Raw genomic sequence first — 18930 nt, 5'->3', positions numbered from 1 at the left:
CCGCGTGTCCCCTCCAGGCCCTCGTCCGCCCCGTCTCCACGGCGGCCCCTCGGCCTGGCCCCGCGCCCTCCCCACCTCCCCGAGGCCCGGTCGCTCGCACCTTCCTGCCGGCAGTAGGACATGGCTGAGGCCCGGCGGCTCCCGTGGCTCCGGCTCCAACCCTCTCCCCAAGCCCGTCGCTGCGGCCTCGCGGTGGCCACCAGGCGCCGTGATCTCTCTTCGGGCTCCGCCCCCCTTCACAGGGCCTGCCCCGCGGCGCACCAGCCGGACCTCTTCCTCCGTCCCGCCGGCCCGCCAGGCGCCCAGCGGCCTACGCCTCCCGAGCTCCTCTAGCCCCAGGAAACTACATTTCCCAGAATGACGTAGGCCTAATCGGGCGGAAGAGCCAGGCGGAGGCACCCAACATAGAAGACCACGTTTCCCAGGAAACCTTGCGGCGCGCAGGCGCAGCAGATCCGTTCGGATGTCGTGGGTGGTAACTTTGTAGCTGCAAGCCCAGCCTTGTTTCGTAGAGTTCTTGCTATCGCAGCTTGGGAGAAAGAGCCGAGTACTCCCGGCTCCTGGGACTCCCTCCGCGTCTCTGGCCAATCGCAGATCTGCCTCCTTTGCCCCACTTTGGAGACCGAGGCTGCAGTTCGAGGCTGACCATGTCCAAGAATGTAAGTGTGGTGTGGGCCGCCCGGGGTCTCTGCGGTTGCAGCTCGGGGAGAGGGCGGCAGGATGGGGTGGGGTGGGATGGGGAGGTGTTTCAGCAGCCGTATCTTGCTGCCTGCGTGCCAACCTTGCGGGTCTACGTGCCCCCTCCTCTTTGTCCTTATCGCGGGTTCTCTTTGGGCGACTTGGGCTGGGCATGCCAAATTGGGCACCGATCTTAACTTTCGTGCTGGGACTGGGTGGGGCGGCCCCTCCCTCCCTCTTGTGCCACTCTTTCTCCTAGAGATGGGAGGGAGCCACTAAGGGCTTCGGAGGCTTTTAAATATGGAGGAGAATTTAGGAATTATTTTATGTTTTAAGTTAAAACAATTTTTGTTTTGCAATGAACAAGCCTTATTTTTCTCCTTCTCTTCTCCTCTAACAAATAGTTGGCTTCACTCCATTACTTCCCTCTCCCCCTTCCTTCCCCCCCCCCCCCCCAAAGCCTCCCCCTGGCCCCTAAGTCCATCAATTATCTGCCAGGAGACGTTTCTAATCACGGGTCCTCAGAAATCGTGGTTGGCCGTTTTCTGAGAAACCAGGATCTCATTTGATGGAAACTAGGAGTTAGAATCGCACCTCCGATGTTTAGAGACTAGCTTTGTGACTACCCAACGATCAGTTCCTGTTTCCCCATCTGCTAAATGAGAATAACCTCAGGAAATAATCTAATAAGTGTTTACAAGAAGAGCGTTGTGTACCTTTAGCAGATAGAAAACTGGACTTTGAGCCAGCAAGACCTGTGTTCAAATTCTGCTTCTGATATTTACTGTCACTTAGAAGCAGCTAAGTGATGCTGTGGATAAAGCCTGGGACTTGAGTTCAATCCAGACTCCTACACTTAGTAATGTGTAGCCCTGGGCAAGTCGCTAAGGGAAGTCAAGACTGTATCAATGAAAGACCAAGAGCCACGGGAAAAGTACTGGATTTGGGATCAGAGGACTCGAGTTGAAATCCCAGGTATCCTAAACCTAGCCTCCGTAGGACTTTGAAAAGTTTCTTTGGGACTCAGTTTCCTTATCTGTAAAATGAGGAGGTTGGAAGAGGCAGCTCGGTGGTTTAGTGGATAGAGAGGCCAGGCTTTAGATACTTCCAAGCTGTGTGACCCTGGGCAAATCACATAATCCCAGTTTCCCAGCCCTTATTGCTCTTCTGCCTTGGAATCAGTACTTGGATACTCAGACAGAAGGGAAGGATTCTTTAGAAAAGGAGAAAGTTGGATTAGATGATGCTGGTCCCTTCCAGCCCTAACTCTATGGTTTATGCCTGTCCTGGGTCCTGGGATAAGGGTAAAATCCTGGTGGGAATGCTGCCCCTCCTGGCACTGTAGAGGAGATGGAAGACCTGGGCTACTTCTTTCTCTTGTCCTCTGCTCCCACCAACAGAGCTCCTTGCTCTAGATGGGTGATGGGAGACTTTCTCCGCACATCCTCCGCTGTCTTAGCTTGTTTACATTGTTCTTATTTGATGGGTGAAGCAATGGAGGCCTGGAGACAAGAATGAGTGTCTATCGAGGCTGGGGCCTCTCCTCGGTGCCCTCGTGAGCTCGCTGGTACCTTGTGAGCTGGTGACATTCCTCCTGGTCTCTCCTGGGGTGCAGGCCCTGGCTGTGATCTCAAGAGGGAGCCTCCTTGCCTCCAGCCCTTGACTGCTAACACTCTGTGTCTAGGACAACCCTTGACCCACAAGGTGTGCAAAAGCCCTTCTCTTGGGGCCAGAAGGCTGGAGCTGAAATCAGCCCGGACTCTTTCTGGAAAGTTGCTTCACCACTTTGAGCCTCAGTGTGCCCCTTTATAAAATGGGACTATATGGAGATGAATGTAGGGCGTGTAGAAACTGCTTACTATCACTACGGTTAGGGTTGTGCCCTGCAGAGGGTGGTGAGTTCGTGTATTCCTGAATGTTTCCATCAATAGTATAAGCTTGGCTACTATAGTGGGGGGAAACGGAACAGCTTAGAACTGTGCTCCCATTTCAGCACGGATTTGGAAGTTACTGTTTGCATTTTGTGTCTCCCCCCCTTTCCAGTACTCCGATACAAGTAACAGAAAAGAGCATGTCAGGATTACCACGGACCAGCAGCCGGGCTTCTTGGAGCGCCTCAGCGAAACGTGGGGGGGCATGTTTGTTGGCTTAATGACGTTTCTACTCTCCTTCTACCTGATCTTCACTAACGAGGTGAGCTGCGCAGCCTCCGCCTGCCCTTTCTCTCTCGGATAGTGTCTCGTGGCCCCGAGGGGGCCAGACCCTTCCCCAGAAACTCCCCTTCCTCGATGCCCAAGACGGCTTCGTGCCCCGCTTCTGGGATGGGGAGAGCCGGGGAGCCGGCTGTGGAAATCAGCCTGCAGTGTGGAGGGGGGAGGCTGTTTAGACATGGTGCTTAGCCCCCTTTATGCGGGGGGCTTTGAGGGAGCCCTCCTCTCCTCTCTCTGCTCTGGCTGTGCCTGCCTTTGAACCAGGCCTCCATCGAGAGCCCCTTTTGGGGTCATGCCTGCCCCCGGGCTTGGTGCATCCCTCACTTAGAGCCCCTAAGGAGAGAAGTAGCTGTCCTTCTGCCAAGAGGGGAAAGAGGGGAACATTCTCCTGAGAGAGTGGAAACGGCCCTGTCCCTTGGAGAGCTGCTTGGAGGCTGCCCTCGTCCTCCAGAGTTCTGGCTCCTCCGCCTGGCCCGGAGCTGCTGGGTTCGCTGCCTGGTGCCGGTGGTTCCTGCCCTGAGGGAGCTCGGGGTCTGGCGGGCAACGGTGTCTGTGTGACACGCCTGCATCGGGATGATCCACAACTGGCTAAGAGTGGCACACGGCAGGCTGGGTGACAAAGGGGCATCGGGGAATCTAGGAGAAGGCGGGATGGGTTCTTCATGTCTTCCTTCTGCCTCCGTCCATCTTTGAATCAGTGCCAAGTGGCCGTTTCAAGGCGGAAGAGCGGTCAGGGCTAGGAAATGGGGGTGAAGTAACTTGGCCAGAGGCACAGCGAGGAGAGTGTCTCGGGCCAGATTTGAACCTGGGGCCTCCCGTCTCCAGGCCTGGCTCTCTATCTGCTCAGCATGCCCACAAAATAGGATCTTAATCAGTGGATGTTGACTTTATGGAGGATAAACGTTTCTCCAGTTGAAAAAGCATGAAGTGCTTTCTGTGTTTCAGTCAGTAGAGGTTTGTTGGCTGAATGCGTGTGTTGTGCATTCTTTGTGCCTCAGTTCTCCGTGTAAAGGAGAAACTGTTAGATTTGATAAAGCAAATTCAAGCGAGATTGACCCAACCACCTGCCCTTGCCTGCAACCCTTCTGGGAAACTCGGAGACCTCCAAGAAGCCACAGTTCCTGCCCTCCTCGAGGTTAGAGACTTTTAGGGATTATAAAACAATGAAGCAGACACCTATTACAGATCAGAATATTCCATCCTTTGGAAAATAGCTTTAGATCTCAGTTGGTGTGTTTATGCCAAATGTAATAGGTGTGATCAGCCTGTTCAGGGCGGCAGCCCTCAGGATGGCCCTGTGGGAGCCTCCCCTACTAACCGGGGCTCTCTCCTCCCCTCGTCTGCTGTGACGTTAGGGCCGGGCGCTGAGGACGGCCACGTCCCTGGCTGAGGGGCTCTCTCTCGTGGTCCCCCTCAACACCATCCATAGTGTGGCCCCCGAGAACGACGGGAAACTCGTGCACCTGATCGGCTCTCTTCGGACGTCCAAGGTAAAGCCTTTGCCTCCCTTTCCAGCCCTTCTAGCACCTTGCGCCTCTCTCTGTTGTTCTCTACCAACCTCACGTATATGTTGTGTAGGCTCTGCCTAAGGGCTTATATGTGATGACTCTGTTGTCATTTATCCTTGTTTCATGTAGGTGTGCGTTTATGTTTGTGCCTGTGTCTCTTCCAAGATGCTTTCTAAACATTAAAGCACTCTCTAAATGTGAGCTGTTGTTCTTAAAGAGCCCGAATTACCCTGTAGGCCAAATAGGACTTGTCCGTTTTCTACCTTAGAAGTTTTATGGACCCCTTTTGTCTTTATATTGCAGGTAGTTCCTAGACCTCCCCTCTGCCCCCCATTGAATTCTCCCTTGGGACAAAGATAAACACAAGCAAAAATAGCCTGTGTAGAAATGGTGTCTGACAACAGATATTATATTCTGTCTTCACTGCCTTGAGAGAAGAGGTATTTTTCAGGATCTCTTCTTGGATGACCAGTTTTCAAAGAAATAGAAAAAGGGCAGCTAGATGACTCAGTGGATAGAGCGCCAGGTCTGGGTTCTGGAGGACCTGGGTTGAAATCTGTCCTCAGACAGTCTCCTAGCTGTGTGACCCTGGGCAAGTCATTTAACCCCGTTTGCCTAGCCCTTGCCCTTTTGTCTTGGAGTAGCTCCTAAGGTATAAAATAAGGTTGTTTTTTTTTTTTAAAGGAATAGAATAAAATACATTTAGCAGTAAAACCAGATAGAATAATAATAGCTCACATTTATATATCCATTCACAGCTCTGTAAGGTTAAAAATTAATGTCCACTACTCCAAATACTATATTTTTATAAAATTTGTTAATAACTTGAAGTAAAGGAAAGTGATAGCCTGAGTAAAGAGGAGCTGCCGGGACCACAAAAAGTGGGAGGAGACAGAGAGGCAGAGAGAGAAGAAGAAAAAAAGCAGGGTTATAGCAACCTTTTATCCAATAGAACGTAAGGACGCAATGGGGACGACAGGAAAGGTATGCTGGGAAATGAAGTACAAATTCTGTTTACCCAGCTCCAAAGCACTGTATACATGATCAGATTTAATTCTTATATATGCTAATGAAATAGGTGGTACGAGGATGAAGAAACTGAGAGGAGAGGATTGACTCATTGTTAGACAGCTTGTGTTAGTGGCATAGCTGAGGCTCAGCCCAGGTTGTCTGGCACTGCCAGTTCAATGATCATAGATTTCCAGCTTCCAGCCCTTTCCCTTTTCAGAGGAGAGACTTGAGGCCCAGAGAGGGGAAGGAACGCCACTGAGATCACAGCCAGCCAGGGTCTACGTTCCCTCCTGAGGAGGAGGGCAGGGAAGTGAGCTGAACGCAGGTTGTCGGCCTCCTGCAAATTCAGGGCCTTTTCTGCCACAAAGCACCTGCCTCTTTGCCTTTGATTTTGTTTTGTCTTAGTGGGTTGGAGGACACTTTAGGTCCATCCTCCATGCCATCGTTATGGATAGAATAATAATAAAACTTTATTTTGGCTTGTGTAGATTGCAAAAAGAAAAGCTGAGAGTTTCCCTAATCTTTCTCAAGGACTAGACTTTGAAGTTTCTGGTCAAAAGACACGAGAGAATAATACATAACTTTGGAAGTGAACATTATTTTCTTCAAAACAAAATCCCCCCAACCCAGGTTGTTACCCCTATTTTTCGGATGTCCTTCAGGGAGTGAGTGGCCTCTGCATTTACTGGTTTGTATTGGTTTAGTAGCTTCTTCAGCCAGTGGCTCTTCTTGAGCCTTGGGGCTGGACTGACTTTCTTTTTCTCATTTTCTTAAAGCTCTTGTCTGATCCCAACTATGGGGTCTTCATCCCTGCCGTGAAACTGAAGCGACAGGTGGAGATGTACCAGTGGGTGGAGTCGGAAGAGTCCAGGTGAGGGGAGCCTCGTCCTGCTGGGCTGGGAGGTGAGGGGGGAGGAGGGCTTGGCGCTAAACCTCATCTCATCTGCTTGGTTTGATTTTCTTCAGTGTGTCTGTTAACCTCGGGTGCTGGGGTTACCTGACCTCGTATCCTCTTCTGTGCAAATACCAAAAGATTTCCTCTGTCCCCTGTCCCTCTGCGTTCCATGGTGGGCTCCTTAATGTCTTCATTGAGCAAAGGGCCTGTAATAGAGGGCGCTGCGGCAGAACATGTCTGAATACTGCTGGAGAGTTTCCTGTTGGCTTTGGCTAGACGTCTTAGCGCTAATTACATTGAATGCTCTCCAGTGACCCCATCTGGGCTATTCAGATAAGAAGCACTGCCTGGGCACAAGGAATTTTCATCCTATTTTTACTCCTCCTAACATTTCTGGCTCCTCACTTTAAAAAAAAAATACATATGCTGAGGCTTTTAAGGCCAAGGAAATAGGGTAATTTGTGGTTAAAGGTGAACCATAAAATGAAAAATTTCCTTCTTTTGAACATGTCACTTTTCACTAGTCAAACATTTTTATTAGGTATTTAGTATGTGAGGCCCTTTACTACATGCTGAGGATACAAAGGTGACTGCTCAGCCCTTTGATTAGTAGCAAGCCAATATCACTGGTACTTAGTTGGAAATTTAAATTGTTTTGTGCCCTGGGGGAAACTGGAAGGGGGGGGTTCTGGGTTCGAATTTGACCTCAGACTGCCTAGCTATGTGACCCTGAGCAAGTCACTTCATCCCAACTACCTGGCCCTTACCCATCTTCTGCTTTGGAACCAATTCTTAGTGTTGCTTCTAAGACAGAGGGTAAAGGTTTAAAAAAAAAAGGCTTTGTTCTCGGTATCTCATCCAGATGTAAGATTTGATGCATTGGCACTTCTTGGTAGTCAGTGAGGACCCTGTGCCTAGAAGTGTGTTCTGAAACAGGTATAGTTTGCTCACTCGGTGGTCTGGATTTATCCTAAAGGAGCCGGGCCCGGCCAGTCACTTCTGTGTGCTTGCTTCCCAGGAGGGGAAAGGGATGGATTCGCCGGATCCAGGATTCCTTAGCTGGGCAGAGAGATGTCCAGGGGATGGGGAAAACGGAGCATTGTTAGACGTGGCGTTATTGTGGGAAGGGGCTCCTCGGGGGCTTCCCCAGACAGGTGGCCGCAGAGCCTGTCCGTAGCAGGAGGAGGAGGAACCGCTGGAGCTCTGGGCCGCTGCTCTGGGGCTGTCAGGTCGGGGAGGCCCCGCTCGGGGCTGCTCCCACATCCGGGCTGCCGTGGGTAACGTGTTTAGGACGGCACGTTGGGCGGCTCTCGGCGGCGATGCTGTGTCCTTCGGCCCCGCCGGTGCCCCCCTGGGCACGGGCCGTCCCTGCCGCTGGGGCTGCGTGAGGTGGGGCTCTGTGCGGCCGGAGCCCCGCGGCCTAGTGATGTGTCTGCCGCGTGTGCTTCCTTTGCAGGGAGTACACGGAAGACGGGCAAGTGAAGACGGAGAGGAGATACTCCTATAGTAAGTAGTACTCGGTTGGACACTTGGCACTCGGGGCCTTGTGGGATGAGCATGCCTGAAGGGGTCCTCAGGGCCTCCCCCGTCCAGGCTGTTGGGGCCAGCGCTTCCTTCCCCGCCACCACGTGAGCCTCTCCGGCTCTAACCAGCCCCAAAAGTCCGTGTTCCTGCCGAAAGCGCCCCATTGAGCCCAACAGTAACCTTGTAAACGGGGCCCTGATGGCTCTCTCCATCACTCTTCCTCTCATCGAGCCTCCGTTCTGGGGATGAGGGGAGAAGCGGGGTCGTCATCATCGTCGCTGTTGGGCCACAGTCTCTCCCCGGAGGACATGCCCCTCGCCCACCGTCTGGAGGGGCGCTGGGGAGCACCGCGGGAAGCCTCGTCTTCCCACCTTTGGGTTGGGGGTTTGGATGAGGGCTCCAGCTTCATTTCTGACAGAGGGGATCCCCCCCACCCCCCAGAAGCTGAACAAGCCAGTTTACATCCCCGACTCGCTTATCCTCTGCCCAGCTGGGGTGAATAGCATCCACCTGACCCAAAGAGTCAGAGCAGCTCAGGGCTGTGAACAGTCTGAATTTAGGAAATCTTAATGCGGGCCTTGTCGTGTTGCTCTTGAACCTTTTTTTTCCCCCCTTTAATAGATACTGAGTGGAAATCTGAAATTGTGAACAGCAGGAACTTTGACCGAGAGATCGGGCATAAAAATCCCAGGTGACTAGAGGGCAAAGGTGTGAGGCCAGCTGGGTAGGATGCTGGACTGAGAGGAAGGACACGGGCTTGATTTATTTTAAACTTCAGACCTGACTGGGCAGACTCTTCTGTAAACAGGCCATCTTATTTGCCTTTTTTTCCTTGAGAAAGAGAATAACTTGCTTAAATCGTGGAGGGAAAACTTAAGAAAATGATGTCAGTAAAAATTAGGAAAATCTTTTGGGCTTGGAAGGTGCTAAATATTTAGTTAAAAGAGCTTGAACATCCTTATGTGGGATACCATTTTCCTTTCTGATGCTCTTATGGGAGGGTGGAAAGACATTTCTATAAGAAGTCAAGGGACCTGGTTTTAAATCCCTCGTCTCCCCATAATTTACTGGGTGACCCTGTGCAAATCACTGTCCTTTCAAGGACTCCTTTTTTTTTAATCTATAAAACAAGGGAATCAGTAAAACCCAGCAAGCATATAAAAAAGTTTTTACCCAGAAAGCACTTTCTCAAATTCCTTTTCTGAGACAAATGTGCGTCTGACAGCCAAACAAGAGAAAGCTATTGACCAGTCTCATTCATGACTGTTGAGGCAAAGATTTTATTTCTTTTACCAATTGCAGGTAGAAATAATTTTTTTTGACCTCTACTTTCCATCTTACAATCAACACTAAACATTGCTTTCAAGGCAGAAGAGTGGTAAAGGCTAGGCAATTAGGGTTAAGTGAATGGCCCAAGATCACGCAGTTGGGAAGTATCTGAATCCAGATTTGAACCCAGGACCTCTCATCTCAAGGCCTTGTGCTAAATCTACCGAGCCACTTAACTGTCTCCTAGAAACAATTTTTAAACATTTGTTTTCTCACATTTTGAGTTCCAAGTTCTCTCCCTCCCTGAGACAGCAAGCGATTTGATACAGGCTATTTTTGTGTTATCATAGGCAAAGATTTTAAAGGAAAAGATTGGACGAGATAGCCTCGAAGTTCCTTCTCAGTCCTAGAGCATTCTAGTTTTCTCCTCCAGCCCCCAGATAAGGTTACCCATCTCAGGCCTGCCTTCTGCTTGAGCCTCTTCCCAGCAGACTTCAGAAGCAAATTGGAAATGGGGTGCATGGAGAGGGCTTTTGTTGGGTGGGTTCTAGTAGCCCCATCCTGGAGGCCAGCGGATGCTTCCTGCTGATGGCCATGGTGTGGGGGAAGGTGGGAATGCACAGGATTTCGTGCCTCAGCTGACTCTTTCGACTCCCTTGCAGCGCAATGGCCGTGGAGTCCTTCACAGCCGTCGCTCCTTTTGTGCAGATCGGCAGATTCTTCCTTTCAGCAGGTAGGACTCCTCGTGGGGCCGCTCTGGTTCTTCTAAGAACATTTGGCTTGAAGGGGCAGCCAGGTCGCGCTGGATAGAGCCTGGATCCGGGGAGCACCTGGGTTTCCCAGCCCTGTGACCCGGCAAGGCGTTTAACCCCCATTGCCTACTGTCTGTACCAAGTCCAAGGCAGAAGGCTGGGTTTTAAGACAAAAACATCTGGATTTCACTAAGTACCCAACAGGGACATTCTTCCTTGTTCTGAGGCGCCAAGCTTCCCCAGAGGGCATGCCTTAAGAGTTTGCTGGGTATGCTACCGAATTTTAGAGTCAAGTTCTGTTGCACGTAAAAGAAAACTCTGATTTTGTTTCATATACATTTTGCTCAATTGGCATGTGTAATTTTGTAGATACAGTATTTGCAAAAATAAATAAAACTATTACATTTACACACTGATTTCAAAACAGCAGACCTCACACTTGCCGAGAATTGAACCAACGCCTATTTGAGCCTTCCTCCTCAGGCCCTAATGATAAGGAGAAGCCCCCTGGCCAGGAAGGACACTCCTGCCCCCTCCCCTCCTGTGCTTCCTCAGGGCAGACGGCTGTGCCGAGCGTGGCAGGCTGTCTCCCTGGTAGGAAACGAGGGTGTCTGGAATCCTGCCTTGATTCCCCTGGACAGTCCTGTGGAGGTCCCTTCCTCCCCTACTGGGTCCCCCCCCCCAATCCATCTCTACTGGTCGCCTTAAAAAAGCAGGGATTGAACAGACTGGGCCACCCGCAGGCTGTCCCGGCGCCATTTCAGGTGAAAGATCCCAGCATGCTCTGCTCAGCCGCCCCAGAGCCTCTGGATCTCAGACTCCCTTCCTGATCCTTCTGGCGTTGCCTATCCCGACCCTCCCCAGGAAAGGGCTTGACTGGGGTCTCTGATGTGCTGCTCTGGGGGCCGTTTTCTTCCTGAATTCTTTGACACAGGAGAGCACTTTCTTTTGTTCAGGCCTTATTGACAAAATCGACAACTTCAAACCACTGAGCCTGGCCCACATGGAGGATCCCCATGTCGACATCATCCGTCGAGGAGACTACTTCTATCACAGCGAGAACCCCAAGTATCCCGAAGTAAGCCCGCGAGCTAAGAAGGACCCAGGCTTCCTCTTCCTGAAAGTTCAGTGGCTGCTTCAGGAAATCTTCTAAAGCTCTGACTTCTTTAGATTGGAGAGAGGGTTAAAGTGTGTGAAGCACGTGCTTCTGCCTCCCCCTTCCCTGGCACAGTCCCGAAGCCAGCCAGACACCATGCCAGAGCCCAGACGCCCTCCTTCCTCACCGGCTGCCTTCTGTCTCTCTGAATTCCTAGGTTGGAGATGTGCGCGTTGCCTTTTCCTACGCAGGCCTGAGTGGTGATGACCCCAACCTAGGCCCGGCTCATGTGGTAATTTGGTTTTCTTGTCTTTGGTTCCAGAGAAGCAACTGCTCAGAACGTTGTAGGGCCTCTGGGTGGTGGGCAGAGCCCAAGGGGAACCCTCCTCTCCATCCCTCCACCAGGATGGCTCTCCTCAGGTGGGGCTGAACTCTGTGCCCCTCTCTGGGCTCGCCGAGTGGCCTTGCCTACTGGCTCTGGCTCCAGGGCCAGCCCAGGGAGGGAGGCTTTTCTGGCTTCCCTTCTCGTGTAACTTAGCAGATTTCCCCGCATTTAGAGGCTGAAGCCCCGAGTGTGAGTTGTGCCTCTCTCTGCCGGGTCCCCCTTCCAGGCTGAGTCGCTTAGAGAATGTCTCTGAAGCTCAGTTTTCTCCAAAGTGAAATGGGAATAAGTTTTCAGCTCTTTTTCCCCCGGAGTGTTGGGAGGATCCAGCAAGCTCATGGATAGGAAAATGCTTTGTAAAAAACAAGTGCAATAGGGGCAGTTAGGTAGCAGAGTGGATAGAGCACTAGGCTTGGAGAGGGGGTTCTTGGGTTCAAATCTGGCTTCAGATACTTCCTAGCTGTGTGACCCTGGGCAAGCCCCATTTTCTAGCCCTTCCTGCTCTTCTGCCTTAGAATCAGTACTTGGTATCAGCTCTAAGGTAGCAGGTTTGGGTTTAAAAAAGGAACATCATCCAGGACCGTGTAAACAGAACCTGCTGTGACCCCCCCATTTCTGCCTGTGCACAGCTAGACTGTGCTAGAGTCTTTTTCTAACTGGAAAGGCCAGCCATACAACTCTGTCTTGAAAGAGAAGTAGACAAGTTGCATCCCTTCTCTGGGCCTGGTTCATTCACCCCGCTCTGTGGGGGCCCTGCGCCCACCTCGAGAGCCGGTGCCCGATGCTTTAGTGCATACGGAGCCCTTGGCCTCCACATCCCCGAGGCAGTGGTGCCCGCTTTCTTATGTCCATGGTCTAAAAGGGAAACTCCTGAGAATGAAATGACTCACCCGTGGCCCCACCGCTGGTAAGCGGCAGCCTAGGACCCAGCCAGGTCTTGTCCCATAGTCGGGGATCCCCCCTTCACGCTGCTTTCTCAGTTCTCTGACCTCTGAGTGGATTCTCAGTCACAACAGCGTCCTGCCTGCCCCAACTCTGGGAGTACCCCAGGTCCCATGGGGCCCTCTTCTCTCTCCCCTGTCCTGTGGGCACACCATCAGCTCCCAGCCCCCTAAAACCAGCTTCCTGCTGGACACGCCGGACTGGGTATCCTCCTGGGCCTCTCCAAGTGTCCAGACTCACTTGCTGTGTCCATGTAGAAGTCCTGATGTTCCCCTGAGGCCTGTCTCTGTTGAGGGTGCCGTCTCCCATCCCATTCCTCGAGGCTCACAGCCTCCGTGGTCTTCCTCGGTTCCACACGTGCCCTCGGGCTTCTTCATCCAGGACATCTCGTGCTTGCCATCTCTCCCCTCGTATAGCCACCCCTTGTGTAGGCCTTGAGCACATTGCCCGGACTTTGCAGGCACATTTGATCGGCTTCCTTGCCTCTCCAGTCCATCCTTGCCCCAGCTGCCAAAGTGACCGTGGTAAAGCATGGCTCTGGCGTCACCTTCCCCCTCCCCAAAGTCTGGCGGCTCGGTCGGCATCGGCCACTCCTCCCCTTCGCCTGCTCCCCGGCCTAATCCAACTGGCCTTCTCTTCTCTGGGCCTTTGTGCAGGCATTCCTCCCTCCTGACTGCGGTCTCTGATGCTCCCAAAGGCCAGCTCCCCCTCTCCCACACGAACCAGTTACTTTATCCATTCTCACGGATCATTCCCTGGAGGTCAGAGATGACTTTGTTAGCCTGCCCGTAGTAGAACATGGGCGGTGCTGGTTCCTGACTCCTTCACGGCGCTGGGGAGTGTGAGGGGAGAGGGGAGCCCCATCTTCTCCCCTACCTGCCTGCTTCTCCTCAGGTCACTGTGATTGCTCGTCAGCGTGGAGACCAGCTGGTCCCGTACACCACCAAGGCTGGAGACACCCTCCTTCTTCTGCACCATGGAGACTTCACTGCAGAGGTGAGTGCCTCTGGTTTGGGCTAAGAAGCTGTGGAGTGGGTGCTGGGCTCCCTGGATGGTCCCAGCTCTGACACCTGGCCCAGATGGGTATCTGGAGTAAAAGAAGCTGAGGGAGTCTGAGGAATCTGAGCTTAAATCCTGGGGGACATGGAGAACGTTTTTCCACTCTGGGCCTTTATTTCATCATAAAATGTAAAATGTGGAGCCTAAACACTTTCATCTGTGCACCTCCATTAGCCATCTCTGAAGGGCAGGGCCCATCCTCGCTGGCGGTGCAAGCACCTCGTGAGACAGTGAAACGATGGCTGTGGTCACAGCTTGAAAAGTGTGAAGGAGCCTCCTCGGCCCTGCAGCACACTTGCTGCTCTGCCCCTGCCAGGGCTGTGGATTGTAACTGAAAAGGAAGGCTTGGGAAAGAGAAGCCCTTTTCTTTTCTTCTGGGTGGGAAGACCTTTAGGGTGTCAGTCCCGTATGAGTCAGGAGAGTGTTTGCTCCAGTCGCCCTGTTTGTTACTCCCATAGCTGGGTGGGCCTCCCCCCGTTGTGCCTGCAGTAGCATGAGTCATGCTTTCCACTGGCACAGACTGCCGGGAGCGATGGCTTTAAGGTTTTCAAGAGTGACTCAGAGTCGGAGGCCGAAGAGGCCTTTCCCTTTTGTCTTACCTAGTGCAAGTGCACTTTGTGCTACTGTTTTCTCACCCACTGATTCTCTCCAGAGAAATGGATTTTAATTGCTTTTTCCCTGCACATGGGCAGCAGCCAGAGGCCACCTTCCAGTGTGACAGGAACTGCACTCTCCAGGCCCCTTCCTCAAGCAGCTCATTCACAGCCTGAACATTTGGAGGGTGGGTGATTGGGAGAAAGAAGGGGAGCACTCAGTGGTGAAGTGAGGCTTGGGGCAGTTGGTTGTGGCTGATGGGAGACTGAAGTCCCGGTGTCTCTTCTGGATGGTCCAACTCCTCAAGGGTGCCACACTCAGAAGAGAAAGTTTATTCAGAAAATTTCTTTTGGGAAGGTATAAATGTGGGATTGGGCCTGGGTGACAATGATTGTGGTAAATGTGGCTGGTGTTTAAGAGAAGTTATGGTTGAGGTTCGTTTTTTTCTTCCCAGCCTCCACTTGCTTTATGCTTCCTCACTCCTAGTGTTTGGGACACCTTTGGAACAAGGAGTTTGGGAACTCTGCTGGGCCTTGGGGCCCACAGAGCTAGGTGGGGAGCTCTGATGAGGGAAGATGACTTTAGGATTGCTACAATAGTTCCCTGCACATTAGGGCCTGCTGCTGAAAGCAGCCTTGACGGATGGGCTGGAAACAAACCTAGTTGTCTTTCCTAACGTGATTGGGGTTGAAGTTTATGCCTCGCTTCGGCTCTCTTGTTTCGTTTTGTTCTTAGTCAGGTGGTCCAAACCTTTGACTCTCTATTGCTATGCTTCAAGTTTATTACTTCATTTGGCAGGGAATGGCCACATGGGGCAATCATGGCAGCCTTCATTAGGGTTTGGCTTGCTTCACTCAAGTTTCACAGGATAGTCTGTTGTCCCAGTATTTTGGAAGTTGGTGAGCAAGTTCATGCCTTTCTTCTCTGTGTCTTGTGGTCTAGTGGAAAAAGAATATTGATCATAGAGAAGACCTGAGTTGAGTTTCAGTTCCAACATTTACTAGCTGTGATGTTGGGAAAGTCACTTAATAGCTCTATGACTTGGTTTCCTGATCTGTACCATTAGTGTTACTTTCCTCATGGGGCTGTTGTGAGAAAAGCATTTCTAAACAACAAAGTGCTAGAGAAATCTGAGTTTTTCTTATTATTTATAAAGTGATAAAATGACCCCTCTCAGCTTTCCCTTTCCAGAAGATTAATTGACGTTTACCTTCCAGGAGGTGTTCCAGAGAGAACATCAGAGCAACACAATGAAAACCTGGGGCTTTCGTGGTGCTGGCTGGATGGCCATGTTTGTGGGCATCAACCTTATGACTCGGATCCTCTATACCTTGGGTAGGTTTGTTCCCTGTAAGGACAATAGATCTGCTTAAAGGTTGTAAAGCTGGAAGGAAACTTAGAGGTCATCTCATCCAAACTCCAACTTACAGAAAAAGAAATGGGTACAGTGGCTCAGGAGACTAGAGTAGGGGAGGGTAAGAGGCTTGTGACCCAGTGCCAGGGGTTGGTCCTCTGTCAGAATCCAGTCCAGTTTGAGAGATGACCATCAGGTAAGGGAACAAATGTTGATGGACTGTTGTGGTGATTGGTGCTGTGAGTGATACAAAACAGTTGTGTCCTCCACAAGGGACAGCAGACAGTGGATGTAGCTGCTTTTCCACCCCTGAGAGAATCAAACGTGAGGCACCATTTCAGTCAGGGATTCCCAGAGCCACTTTAGTTTTTCTTACAGCAGATCAAGTCCTTAGGGCTGACCCCCATGCTGTGCTCAGGACTAATCCAGAGTCAGATCTGCCAGGTCCTTGCCAAATCTTCCAACTCAAAACCTTTGGTTACCACTGTGTGCACCCCTCCCAGCAGCCCATACTTCAGGAAGGAGCAATTGGTCTGTCAGCATTTAGTAAGCGTCTGGCATGTGTCAGATTCTCTGTTAATAAGCCCTGGGGGCACACAAGGGGAGAAAACTGCCCCTCTTTTCCAGTAGCTCATGATTTGGTGGAGGAGACCACAGAGAAACGAAAATCAAACAAGGTATTCACTGGACACATTGGCAAGTAACTCAATGAAGGCCTGAGCATTCAGGGGGATTGGAAAAGGCTTCTCATAGAAGGTAGGGATTGTAGGGAGGGAGAGCACTCTGGGCAGGGGGCACAGCCAGTAGAAATGCTTACAATTGGGAGAGCACATCTCGTGCAAGAACAGTGAGGAGGTCGTTGTCACTGGATGGAAGAGAGTATGGGGTGAATAAGCTGGAAGGCTGGAAATGCAGGAAGCGGCCAAGTTGTGGAAGGCTCTAAGCTCAACAGTATTTTCTGTTTAATTCGGTGGGTGTTAATGAGCTCCTGGGGCTTGCTGAATAGGGATGGGGATGATGGGGAGCATAAGCACTGGTGCTTAGGTTGAGGTGGGTAAAGCTCTTGACTAGGGTAAGTGGAACTCTGATACAAGGGTAGATTGTCAATTGAGTTTGATGGTTGCACAGCTGAATTTCCACTTGAGCCTTGAGTCCTCCCTGTGTTTATCCCCAACTCAGTCTGGCTCCATAGAAACTGTGAAAGCCTTTCCAGCACCCTGTTTTACCCAGCTCAAATCAGTGCTGTGCATTGCTCTACCCTCTTCATGAACAGAGCAGGAGTCAAGTAGTATTTACCTTTGTGTTCTACAGTGCCCATCACAGGCTTGCACCCTTGACAGGCCATAGGAACAGCACATCCAAGGTTGACTCACATGTCCAGGTAGCTCTGTGCCCATAGAACTGCTCACACCCAGAGTGCAGAGCCTAGCAGGAAGCCGACTTACTGAACTCCACATTTGATAACCAGATGCTTGTTTTTGTCTCCCACAGTGGACTGGTTTCCAGTTTTCCGAGACCTGGTCAACATCGGGCTGAAAGCCTTTGCCTTTTGTGTTGCCACATCCCTGACACTGCTGACAATTTCTGCTGGCTGGCTCTTCTACCGTCCTCTCTGGGCACTGGCCATTGGCTTGCTGGCCATAGTTCCTGTCCTTATTGCTCGAACCCGGGTACCACCAAAAAAACAGGAGTGAAGAATATACAGGGCTCTGGACTGTCTGTTTTCACCTCAGAATTTAGGAGAATCTGGTCCTGGAGACCATTGGAAACCATTGCATCCCACTCAGCTGAAGCTATCACCACATCCTCATGCCTGGCAGGTCACCAGCTCCACCCAGCAGAACAATTGAACAGGACCAGTTGGAAACTTCATACTCTTCTCTTCTGCCTTGTACATCTTGACTGTCTGTTTCTCTGGTATATGAGCAAACTAGGGAGAATCCTCCTTTTCTCTAATTGGCACTTTGGGTTGCTGGCAGAGTTGCCACCACTGGCTTTTTTGCGCTTCCTTTGTTGGAAGAGTTTGTTCTTTGGGGAGGAAGGAGTCACTGCAGCGTTCGATCTGGATTCTACCTCTGAGTTTCCTGGGGGAGACCTTTTAGATCCTTTATTACTGCTGATCCAGCTGCAGGGCTAGAGGTGAAAATGCCATAAAATCCACAGTAAAAGGTGCTGAGTATTATTGCTGAACAGCCTTTGTTCAAAGATAAGCAGGGTGGGGGGAAGCTGCTTTGACTGTCTCCTGGGTCTGATATATATATATATATATATATATATATATATAGTTCTTGCATTGACAATCTTTAGTTAGTCTTTTACTTTATATCCATTAGGGTTAAGCACTCCAAAAGTTACTTGTAAAGAAAATAAAAAGGATGTTTAACATATCAGTGTTTCTGTTAGGGAAAAGCACATGTTGCTCTGTCTGCTGTAATTTATACAGAGATGATATTCAAGTGAGCTTTCATTTCTTTGATAATGTTATTGGGGCTCTTGGTTTTTCCATTTCAAATTCTTTTGAAACATCATCCATGGAACTTATTTTTCTTACAGGGAGGGAATGGCAGTAGGTGTTAGGTGCTTAGCAGGGGATACCTTACCTTTTGAACTACACTGATGAGCTTTAAGAAACCTGTTGGAAACATTCACTTCATAAAATGTCTTAAAAACTGATGGCACTGTGAGTTAGAAGTGGAACCAGAGACAACCACTTTGTTACATGTAGTATTGGAACTTGATGGTTACAAATGTGCCTGACAGCTCAGTGATAATTCTGGGGAAAAGTGCCTTTAGCAATAGAGCTGTTTTTCATAGTGTACAAGCCAATCAGCCTAACTGTGGCTTAGAGGCAGATGATAGCCTTGACTTGGAATGATGAAGTTTTGTTTAACCATTGTAATAATTGTAGAGTTGACAAAGCTACTTTATATTTGCTTGTCTGTTACATTTTCTAACAACTTAACTGGTTCTCCAGTAATCCACCCACATTCTTCCATTCAGCTCACCTAATATTAAATTTCCTAACCACTCATACTATTCAAAGATGGGTGTTGCAACCTTAAAGGTTCTTTATGCATCAGTCTTTCTTTTTTAATATTCAGTTAGGATATGCAGTGGTTGCCGTAGCAGATAAATATTTGGTAGGAGTTGAGAATGGAGTCAGAATTTCTGAAACCAGTGATACCATTAATTCAGATTCTCCCTTTGTTATCTTGGGGGTTTATCTATATAGGAAGTTGAGGCTCCTCCCAAAAGATGATCCTTTCATTGTTTAGGGACTTAATAATATTGCTAGTTGTTAAGCAATCACAAATATTTTCTCAGTACCTTACATTCTAAATTTATGAAATGTTAAATATTTTCTTCTGTTTGAATATATACAATGTAATCAGATTCTATCTATAAATACTGAAGGTACTGATTGGATTGTTGAACATTTTTAATTCCTGGCAGTTTCTTGTTTACTCTTCCAAGTGTAAAATGTTAATACAAATTTGAAGCCTTTCAGAATACTTCCAAGAATTTAATTCTGACTGTATTTTGATCAAGATAAATTTTCTGCTGTATTTTTTGGTACCCAAGACATCAACAGTTGTTTCTCTGTTCTCTTTGCAATTTGTACTTCAAAGAATTAAACTGGGGCATTGAGTACCATA

General features: G+C 50.0%; 2 protein-coding genes across 4 annotated transcripts in view; one reads left to right on the top strand and one right to left on the bottom strand.

The window, feature by feature from the left end:
- Positions 1-251, bottom strand: part of CHCHD4 (coiled-coil-helix-coiled-coil-helix domain containing 4) — a 12137-nt gene extending 11886 nt beyond the window's left edge. The window contains exon 1 of the mRNA XM_001376962.4: positions 101-251. Coding sequence (XP_001376999.1) covers positions 101-122 — 22 coding nt within the window. The 5' untranslated portion in view covers positions 123-251. The remainder of the gene's footprint in view (positions 1-100) is intronic.
- The window catches only part of TMEM43 (transmembrane protein 43), a 21119-nt gene extending 2189 nt beyond the window's left edge, over positions 1-18930 (top strand). Inside the window, exons 1-13 of one of the 3 annotated variants that reach the window (XM_056804706.1) lie at positions 507-659; positions 1474-1653; positions 2722-2871; positions 4244-4378; positions 6184-6278; positions 7759-7808; positions 8448-8517; positions 9758-9828; positions 10804-10925; positions 11161-11235; positions 13162-13263; positions 15138-15255; positions 16766-18930. In XM_056804706.1, the coding sequence (XP_056660684.1) occupies positions 2815-2871; positions 4244-4378; positions 6184-6278; positions 7759-7808; positions 8448-8517; positions 9758-9828; positions 10804-10925; positions 11161-11235; positions 13162-13263; positions 15138-15255; positions 16766-16968 (1098 nt within the window). In that variant the 5' untranslated portion in view covers positions 507-659; positions 1474-1653; positions 2722-2814 and the 3' untranslated portion in view covers positions 16969-18930. Of the gene's footprint in view, positions 1-451; positions 660-1473; positions 1654-2721; positions 2872-4243; positions 4379-6183; positions 6279-7758; positions 7809-8447; positions 8518-9757; positions 9829-10803; positions 10926-11160; positions 11236-13161; positions 13264-15137; positions 15256-16765 lie in introns of those variants that run through there. The other 2 variants (XM_007500283.3, XM_056804707.1) reach the window with 2 other exon arrangements.

Source organism: Monodelphis domestica, chromosome 7 (genome assembly GCF_027887165.1).
Source record: "Monodelphis domestica isolate mMonDom1 chromosome 7, mMonDom1.pri, whole genome shotgun sequence".
NCBI lineage: Eukaryota > Metazoa > Chordata > Mammalia > Didelphimorphia > Didelphidae > Monodelphis > Monodelphis domestica.
Note: the sequence above shows the minus strand (reverse complement) of the source record. Positions and strands in the feature narration are given on the sequence as shown.